The sequence below is a fragment of the Vigna unguiculata genome, chromosome 4 (genome assembly GCF_004118075.2).
Source record: "Vigna unguiculata cultivar IT97K-499-35 chromosome 4, ASM411807v1, whole genome shotgun sequence".
Classification (NCBI taxonomy): domain Eukaryota; kingdom Viridiplantae; phylum Streptophyta; class Magnoliopsida; order Fabales; family Fabaceae; genus Vigna; species Vigna unguiculata.
The window spans coordinates 34,561,284-34,572,295 of record NC_040282.1 but is presented as its reverse complement, the minus strand read 5'-3'; the positions used below and the strand labels follow the sequence as shown (position 1 = coordinate 34,572,295).

Below are 11,012 nucleotides of genomic sequence, written 5' to 3'. Positions count from 1 at the left end.
AAAAAAAAAGAACAGTTATATACTAAATTCAAAAATACTTATACCCAGAGCCCTTATAATTTTGTTATGGGCCAACTGCTAATAACTAAAATCTAAAACACCAGTTCTATCAAACAGAGCAAAGAAACAGGTACTAACTATCAAAATGTACTAATTGGCATCAATAAATCGATGGGTATAGACACTGAATCAATGATAAGTCCTCAAAGTCTTTGGCTGACTCTGTTTCTTAAGAGTCAAGGGCTTGTGCCCACTAGTAACCTCTCCACACACTGCATCATTTGTATTGTGTGAAGTTTTTTTTTTGCTCTAAAGACCCCCCACAAGTAGTACTTTTCTTGAAATCCTGTAAAACAAGAAATTCAATAGAATCACTGTACAATTTCGTTTTACGGACAATAAATTTGGACAGTGCCACTGAAAAGAGTTCTATGAAATATAAATATGACTCACTTCGGCATTGGATAGGGAGTAATGCAGAAGGAAAAATTAGAAGATCTGCATTTTCAACCACAGCTCTTATGGCGAGGTCACCGGACATCATGTGATCAACCAGCTTGTCATAGGACCTCTCAACACTGCAAAACCATGAGAGATTTAATAGTTAATACTGAATTAAAGAGAGAAGAATGAGATCATGTTAGTTTATCTTTAAAATCACCTTTCAGTGTCAGGAAAGAAATAAAGAGCAATGCTATCATCATTTGGACCACAATTCATGAAGGACTTCGGCCACACCGCAGTTCTTGAGAGCAAGTCCGGGCAAAGCACATCAGGGAAAAGTTTTGTCTCCTCCATAACTTTGGAGCATGCTAAAGTTGACATATGGGCTAAAAGCCCAATAACGGTATGAATACCAGGGCAGGAGAGGTACAGTCTTCCCCTATTTGCCAGAAATTTAACTTTAGATAACGGTTCATCATAGAAGCTAGAAAAACTATCCGCTTCTCAAAGGGTAAAAAACAAATTTCTTACCTCCAGACTGGATCTGCAATAGGATGTGGAACAGTCAGAATCATAGACCCCTCAGTATTATTAGCTTCATCTATTGGAGCTGGTTGACACTCTTTCCCAAACTTTTCCTTTTCAGTGTTGTTACTGCATTGAGACAAGCTGTGATTGTCAGATAACAGCGCCATTGTTTTAGCTTCAATATTTTGTTGCCCTTGCTTGTTCTTTACTTTATCTCTGCTATTTTGAGATGAAATATCTGCTGAGTTTAGAGAGACATTTTTTGCAGATGTATCTACTACCTCGGACTCACAATCACAGAACCAATTAACATCAGCGGTAAAAATCACAGGCCCATCTAAACAATACCTGAAAAGGGAGTTGAGGAGTATAATGTCAATATATATGCTTTTAAGAACGTAAAACTATAACTTCATAGTACATACAAAGTAAAAGCTTCTGGGGCTTTAAAGGAAGTTCATGGTATTACTACAATTGTATCATACAATATACCACATGCATTTTGACACAGGTTCAAGATACAAATACCATGCATGTGCATCACTTGAATATTCTATAGATTCAGCACCTAAAATGGGAATACTCCCTCTTTATTATTGACAAAAAATTTAAGAATGTCCCTCTGGCACATCAGATCGGAAGTCCTAGCATCTGAGTCAAGCACAACGATAAAGATTGCTAAAAGTACATTTAAGCAAATAGACATAAAAGTACCTATGAATGGCGTAAATCTGACACTTCTTGCAAAAGACAAGTGTCTCTCGAAAGCCAGCATCGCCACATTTAAGACAAACAGCCAACTGCAACAAAATTTGTACAGAATTTTACTTCAATGATATTTTATAAAAGCAAATGTACATTTGAAAGGAAACACATTCGTCCAAAAATGCATGCAAGCAGAAACTAGTAGGTTTTTGTGTTAACAGAAAAGACTATCTCAAAATGATAGTCAGAGTCATAAAACTTGCCACATCTAATGCTTCAATATTCTTCATAAAGAACATGATAAAAAGATTTGTAATTTATGTCATTTATGATGAGAGTTTAAAAGGTTAAAAGGTTTAATCCTTAAAACACAACAACACGGTCTAACACAAGTAAACCATCCATAGATTTTGATGATAACAAACATTCTAAGTGTTATGTGCTTTATTCTATCTGAACACTCTACTATGTGTTTTTGTGACAGCTAAAGTTTACATTAGACCTTACAAAATCTTATATACACCGTATAATAAGATCAGTAGAAAGTGTAATGGATCTTGTCTATAGGATTTTATAATTGCTTAATGTGTCTAACAAAGCTGTAATGATAAAATATTTTCTAGATACAATTAGTTATGAAGAAGTTTCTGTCAATGGATATAAGATCTATACTTAAATTGTTTTTATGAAGCAACAGTCTAATGAACTGTGAACTGGAAGTAGCCCAAATGTTTAGGGTGAAGCAGTAAAAATTCTCTATGTAGTCTAGTCTTAAAGAAACACACCACCACCGCCCCCCTCTCCCCTATCCTGAATTATAAATTTGATCATCCAACGAGTCTAAATTAATCATAATGGGTAGGTTAAGCATATTACAGTAATAGTAATGCTCAAAACTTAGTTCACTAACACCACCTTTCACATAAAATAGAAAATGAGAAAAACCTGAGAACGCTGAGTGGTCCCTGACTGATGGGTGATAATATCCATCTTTTGTTCATGATTAGAACATCCATCTGCAGAGTGGTCGATAGCATGAAGACATGAAGGAGAACTGAACTCTGCTAGAACTGATGGCACCAGCTGATTGTTTTTCTCATCAACAAAATTTTGGCTCTGAGAATCAGTTGTGCGTTTTGATAACTGAGATTCTGTTTCAATAGGTAAAACATGTTGAATTTGGAGTTCAGAACTTGATCTTGCTGATGTTGTTGGCTGGTAATTTGTTTTCGAAGCGAGATTCTGAATATCATGATGTTCTTTGCTTTCTAACACAGATGTCTGTAAAACATGTTGAGTTTGAGGTTCAAAATTAGATGCCACATCCAGAGATGGAGCAAATACCTGAGATGTCATAAACCCTTCTGATGGTACTATTGCCATTGCGGAAAAATCAGAACCCATATCTTCAGTCAGGATTTTAATATTATCTGCAGGGGCAAGTGGTTGATCAGTCACTTCTACATTTCGATTTTCAATCTCATAATGCTCATTGCCCTCTAGCACAGGTGCCTCCGATGAAGAAATGTGTTGAATTTGTGGCTCAAGACTTGATTCCAACAAAAGTGTTGGTGCAATTATGTGAGATGCCACAGGCTCAGGCAGCGCTGCTAAAACAGGTATTGAGTTTTGTACAGGAGATTCTACAGATTCTAATTGGGAATTGATATTGACTTTTGATGATTCCATGGGTCTTCTTACCCCATCGTTCTTCGTTATATGTTTACCTGTTTTGATGAAACCATGATTCTGACCACCACTGTTATCTGTAGGTTTCATTTCAGGTCCTTTAGCTGCAAATTCTGAGGTCAGTCTCATAACTGTCTGCAGGTAACTCTTCTGCTCTGAAATACTAGCCTCAGAACTCATATCTTTTAACATGTGCTGTTTTATTTCAGTTATCTGAACTTTCTTAGATTGAACTACTAAATTCTTATGAACATTTGAAATTTTCCCATTTGAACTTTTTGGACTCCCTAATCTCTGTTGTCGTTTCAACTCTCTTTGATGTCTCAACATTCTTTGATGTCGCTTTCCTTTTTTATGTAATTCCAATTCCTTCATTCTGAAATGGGGTGATAGCTGAACCTCACAAATTTTACAGTATCCCGTTTTTGATGGTTTTATTACTTTTGCTGCAGAATCAGAAGTCACAACTTTAGGTTGGGTGTTAATATTTGAATATGAAGACGCATGTGGATGATTTCTTGTTTTTACAGTAGGATCTGGAATCTCATGATATTCTTTACCTTCCAATACTTGTGTTTGAAAAGCTAAGATCTGCTGATGTACAAATTTGAAACTTGTCCCCTCCACAGGTGATGGGGCCATTGCATGAGATGTCACAGCTGGGTGCGGTGCTAATGCAGGTATTTGGATGGGAGATTCTACAGAAGCTGACAGAGAATTGGTATCAAGTTTTGATGATTCCATGGGCCTTCTTTCTCCATCATTTGTCTTCATGTATTTAGCAGTTTTGGCTCCACCAATCTTACGCTTTAAATTATGACTCTGTGCACTTGTGTTATCCCTGAGTTTTCCTTGGGCTGGAACTTCAGGTTTAACCCCACCCTGTGTGCTAGTGTTATCCCTAGGTTTCCCTTCAGCCGGAACTTCCGGAGTAACCCCTTTATCTTTCCGCACATAATTCTTGTGCTTGGCAACAGTAGCTTCAGAAATCTCTTTTATTTCTACGCGTCTATTTTCCCCAGATTTCAGAATTCTCTTAGGTTGACCTGCTAAATCCACTTGAGAATTTGGAATCTGCCCATTTGATATTCTTCGTGTATCAGTTTCCTCACGTCGCTTCAACATTCCTTGATGTTTCTTTCCACGATTATGTTCTTCCATACTTTTGTAACTATACAACTTAACCTCACAAATTTTACAATATAGCCTTGGTTGTGGCCGGTGTAATGGTCCTAGAGCAGGAATAGTTGGTTCAGGGGTATGATGAGGCACATATGTACCACCAGCAGAGCGCAAATCCCAACCATTATGAGGTACGTATGTACCACCACCATAGTGGAAATCCCAACCATGATGAGGAACTTGACCATAGTAGTTAAACTGGTTCTGACCGCAATCTCTAAATGATATATCATTCCAGTTATTTCCATTTGGAAACCTCCCATTCTGCAAATAAACATTCAAGTATGAAATTATGATATTTGCTAAAGCATTCAAGTATGAAACTATGAAGGTTAGAGAAGAGACACAAACATTCTTAGGTCACCACAGGTTTAGTAACCAGACTGAACACACTAATTACACTATCATCTGGAGTTGCTTGCAATCAGGATCAAGCCATTGAACCATTTGAGCAATCCAACAACTCAACCACACTATAATCAAACAGAACATATTGGACTTTTGACCAAACTCAGTTTTGAAAAACATTCAGTTTTAACAAGAAAAAAGGTTAAAAATTGAAATACTATCACAATCGACATATTAGGGTCCCAACAATGACACTGTAAAATTTACCAGCATGTTTATTTATATATCAGTTTAGAAAAAATTGATGGTCCATAAATTACATAAAATAAAACATGCGGTGGCACAATCACTTCACTATTTCACACGAGACAGAAAACACTGTCCAGGCTTATCAATGTTAATTACCCAACATTATACATGTTTCTAACCGCTCACACATCATAAACAAGCGGTTCTAAAATTCAGCACATGTCACAATTAAGAAAATATACTCATCCTACGCCAAACCAAATATAACATCTAACTAGACATCACACACCCGTCAACTCTCCAAACAAAATGCTCCTCCCTGACTAATCTGCCATGCAACTAAAGACATGGCTGATACGGCATTCAGAATTTGTGAAAATTCTAACGTATTTAAAATGCTTCATAGCACAAACAGGCAAATTTAAAAATGTTTCAAATAGAACAGTTGCTACCAAACTAAAACTCTTAATGTGTTCCTCTACACCCACCATAGTAATCCTCTTCCTCATAGTGCTATGAAGGGCCAGTTTTGCAAGGAAAACAACAATCTCCAAAGCACAAACCTCCTTGCTCATTTTTTATTAAAAAAAATTCAAATATTCAAGAGTTAAATATGCTTTTAGTTCTTAAACACAAAATTGGAATTCCTGTTCCAAATTTTGATATATTTTTGTTTCCAAACCTTAAAAATAAATGAAAATAATCATTTTAAACCCAACTATGTTAATTTCTTTTTCAGTATAGCAAAAACGTGTGAACAACTCAAATGTCAAAACACCATCTCATAGGTAAAAAAGAAAGTTAATATTGTTGGACTAAAAGAACAATATTAGTTCATCTTTAAAATTTAGTAACCAAAATATATCGAAAATCTGGATAAAGACTAATTTCAATTTCGCATATATTCAACCACCAATATTTATCTCATACTGTCCACAACAAGTGCTGCAGCTATGCCCACCCAGCCCAGGATGAGACAAATATTTACAGCCATCAAACCATATAGCATGGGGATTCAAAACTATACATCCACACAAGCAATTTTTCAAAGCTGACACAGTAATAAAAAACATATGAACCCACAAACAAAAAGATGGAAAAACCAAGTGGAAAACAAAAGTACGAAAGGAAATGAACGAAAAAGCAAACTAACCATGTTATCAATTTTTCAACAATGACAATGCCGATAATATTGCAGAAAGGGCGGAATCAGAGGGCAACAACAGAGAGTATCAAGAAGAAGCAACGTATTCAGAATTGGCAAGGCGCCAAAATTCGAAGAGAAGAAATTGGGAAGTGAAAGGAAAAGGAAAGTTAAGCCGTCATTGTTGTGCAGTGGTTTACAAGAGCTGGGAATTTTGGAAAACAGTGAAATTATTGGGATTATTAGAAAATGAGAAAAAGAACCTTGTTACTTTTTTTATACTCTCATTTTTTTATACTCTCTTCTAGCAATCTTAAATATTATTATTTTATTTTAAAATTATTTCTATATTGTATTGTTATTAATTAAATCTAATTTATACTCTCATTTAACAATCTTAAATATTATTATTTTATTTTAAAATTATTTATATGTTTTTATTAATTAAATATAATATTTTATTATTAAAAAGATTGTAAAATAAAAGTAAAAGAAAATTTTGGAGTGAAAATAATTTTCTATTTTTATAAACACTTGTTACTTTGACACTTTTTTCTATTATACTACCATTTAACAGTCTTATATATTATTATTTTATTTTATATTTTATATTTTATATTTTATTTTATAATTAAATATAACATATTTATTATTAAAAGTGACTAGGTATCGGAAAATCAAAATTTTATTAAACTAATTTCCCATTTATTTAGAAAAATTGATCCGGTAACCAAACTAATGACACTGTATGTTCTTTATTTATAAATTTATAACACTATTGGTATCTACTTTTTATTTTTACAAATTGATAAACAGGTATCATAACTAGGGATGGCAATGGGGCAGGGCAGGGACGGGTTTCACTATCCCATACTCATTTCCATAAAAAAAATTCATCCACATCCCCATTCCCATACCCAAACCCAAACCCAACGGGTATCAAACTTTTGTCTCATCCTCATCCTCACCGGGTAACAGGTATAATCTCGTACCCATACCCGTACCCGTTTTCTTACTACTTTAATATTAATTTTAATTAATTTTTATAAAATAATAAAAAATTACGGTAAAGAAACATAATATTATCAAATATTCAATATTAGGAGTATAGTTGTTTCTTCAATATCAAATACTTTGAAATAAATTATAATTGTTTATATTTTAGATTAGAATACCAAATAAAATTTAATGAGAATCAAAACATTTATTAAATTTACAAACATTAATGAAATGTAGTTGATAAATTTTAAAAATATTTTTAAAATAATATAAAAGGAAAAAAATATTTTTAAAAAAATATAAAAGGAAAAAATATTTAAATTAGAATATATTTTAAATGTTTGTTTACTTCAATTTTTTAAATTATAATGAATCTATTTGTTATACACTAATAGAAGTTATAATACATCACTTGATCAAAATGAGGCAAAGAACAAATAATAAAATTTTAACATAGATATTGTATCTTTTGAACCACAATATATGTTGGATGGTGGTAAAAAAAAATTCATGGTAATTACATTAAATTTTTATATTGTAGTAAATAAAAATTATTTATACAATTATAGTGAAAAAATTAAAGTATGATTTAATGAGTTAGAAATAAAAAATAATTAGATAAAATTTATCGAAATAGTATTCTACATGATGAAAATAAACAAAAAATAAAAATATTAAAAAATTAACAAATGTGTGTCTTATAAACAATTTGGAGACTATTGGAAGGAATCACACAAAGGAAAACAAATATATAATTAATGGTATGATAAGATGAAAAATATCTTAGAGATCTAAGAAAACTTTTCAAATATCAATATACTCAATGGTTGATAAAAAAATTACGCAAAGAATAAATAATAAGCATAATAAATTATTAAAATATATATTTAAATTATTAAATTATTAAAATAAATTAAACGATGATGGAAATATGGCGGGGACGGGTATTATGGCGGGGATATATTCATCCCCATCCCCATTCCCATTCCCATACCCAATTAAAAAAATCGGGATTCCCCATACCCATATCCATACCCAGTCAATGCGGGGATTCCCCGCCAAAACGGGGACGGGTTCGGACAATACCCACGGGAACGGATTTATTTGCCATCTCTAATCATAACCCTTGTAATGCATGGATACATATTGTTGTTAAACAACCTATATATAAGATATTTAAAACAATTAAAATATCTTTTTTAAATTGTATATAAATGAGCTAACCGAAAATCAGAAAACCAAATTTTATTAGATTAGATAGATCAAATTGCATAAGTACATTAACATTTTGATTATATTAAATTATATATGGTTTTATAATTTTAATGAGTAAATAATTAAAAAATAAAAAATGATAATATATATATATATATATATATATAATTTTGTAAAAATATTATTATTTCAAAGAAATGAAATTGTTTAGTCAATGTAAAATAAAAATAAATGTATTTATTTATTTATTTTATTAAATAAATAAATTAAATAAATGAATTATTTGATATTTATTAAAAAATAAAATTATCCAATTAAAATATAACACCAAAAAAGTTACAGAATATTTTTATCTTCTTTATATAATAATATAGATATAATTTGATTAAATTTTAAATTAGTCTTACACTTAGTTATTTTTAATTATTTTTTATTTAAAAAACTTAGTTTTACTTAGACATGTCAAAGTGAGCCAACCCGGCTCACACGAGTTGGCTCACCACGAGCCGAGATGAAAAATGAGTGAACCCAACCCGACTCATTTTATGTTAGCCAGAAATTTTATAATCCGGCTCAACCCACCACGAACTGGTGGGTTAAGTGGGTTGGCAACTTATTTAAAAAAATTATTTATTTATTTATTTTTTAGTATTCAAATATTTAAATAAATTTTTAAGCAACCTATGAGATGACAATCATAGTAAAATCAAGAATCAATGTCTTGATCATGCTCACCGCCAATATATGATGACCTGTTTCTAAGAAAGTATCTATATAGTCTAAGAAAACATGGCTATATTCAATAAACATTTTCTGCCATATATTCAATAAAATATAAATAAAAAACTATACATTTTTGTCATGCTACTTTAGAAAAAATTGTTTATAAGACAGTTGTTTAAATAATTTATTATAAAGATTATAATTAAAAATTAAAGTATCAACATGTATAACTTGACAATCAAATTAATTAAATATTCAAATATTATTTAGCAACATTCTAACATTTCAAAATATGAAATTGTGAACATGTATAACATGAGTATTAAATAATTTTTAAAAAAATTAAAAAAAAATGTTGGTGGGATAAGTGGACCAACTCACCTTCATCCCGTTTAACGGGTGGGTTAAGTGAACTCGTGATGAGTCATATTGGCTCACGGGTTGAAACCCATTTTGACATCTCTAGTTTTACTAATGCAAAATTTTGACTTTTAAGATTAATCTTAACCCACTCAATAACCTACGTTATTGTTGATGGATAAGAAAATAAAGGAGAGAAGATAATTTCATAAAAGATATATAAAAATAATAGTTAATTTTTAAAAATTTAACAAATAATTATATTATAAAAGATAAAATTAAAATTATGAAATGTGAAAAAAGAGAATTCTGTTTATACAGTTATCTTTTTATATATTATTATAGATTATCTATTAATTCTATTTGTGATATTGAAATATTAAAAAAAAACGACGCACTAATTTTTAATATATATCATATTTAAGTATTTGTAATTAAATATATATATATATATATATATATATATATATATATATATATATAATATATTTGAGTGGCTATATCTTTTATATTCCTCGATTAGATCTACCAATTGAAGATGTAATTTTAATTAGTTCAACCAATTTATCTCTTCATAATTTGTTTAATTTTCAATCAGTCGATTTTATCATGGTTTGAATTGACGTGATCATTATTTTATGTTATCATTATTTACATATTTTAAAAATAAAGATGATATTATTAAATTTTAAAATCAATCATAAAGTCAATTACATTTTATTTTAATTATATGTATTAAAACTTTGAGTATCTAAATCTTTTATATTTCTTAATTATTTACCATCAACACAAGTAATATAATGATTTGATTTTCTAGTTCAACTACAACACCATAAGAATATAAAAAACTAAAATTATGAAATTTTAATTATTTTTATTCAAATATTTAATTTAAGAAAATAAAGTAATGCCATCGTTACTAATGTAAGGATGAAAAGGTGCAATTACAACTTACAAGTAGGGATGACGATGTGTGAAACTATAAAAAAAATTCAACACCATTCATATTTCTAAACTTTAAGAAATATCAAATTTTTATCTCATCTTTATCTTTATGGGTTAATAAGTATGAAATAATGATCAAATATTATCTTGTAAACTTGTAGATATTACATTCTGAGTAATTGTTGGGATCTTTGTTTTGAGGTCTTTTGTTAGGGAAAAGTTGTTCACTATTTTGATATATGTAATGAAAGTATTGTGATAGAATATGATGAATGAACTATGTATGACTTGATATGTTTTTTTGTATAATATATGATTGAATCTGAGATCACATCCGAAAGATAAGAGAATTTCATGGAAAAATTTCATTGGTTGTAATATATATAGTGTATGTAAACTATTTCATGGAGAAATTCCATGAATAAATTCTCATGAGGTTCAACTATTTTCTTATATTTATTGTAATCTCAATTTTCTTGGA

At 30.5% G+C, this 11,012-nt stretch overlaps 1 protein-coding gene across 1 annotated transcript; it reads right to left on the bottom strand.

Moving 5' to 3' along the window:
• LOC114180227 lies at positions 1–6,517 on the bottom strand. Its single transcript, XM_028066515.1, has 7 exons — positions 6,299–6,517; positions 2,623–4,812; positions 1,687–1,772; positions 976–1,320; positions 662–883; positions 454–578; positions 1–346 (listed from the first exon to the last, which is right to left on the bottom strand). The coding sequence occupies exons 1-7, from the start codon at positions 6,299–6,301 to the stop codon at positions 237–239; spliced, it is 3,081 nt and encodes a 1,026-aa protein (XP_027922316.1). The 5' UTR covers positions 6,302–6,517; the 3' UTR covers positions 1–236.
• Between the last annotated feature and the right edge of the window lie 4,495 nt (positions 6,518–11,012).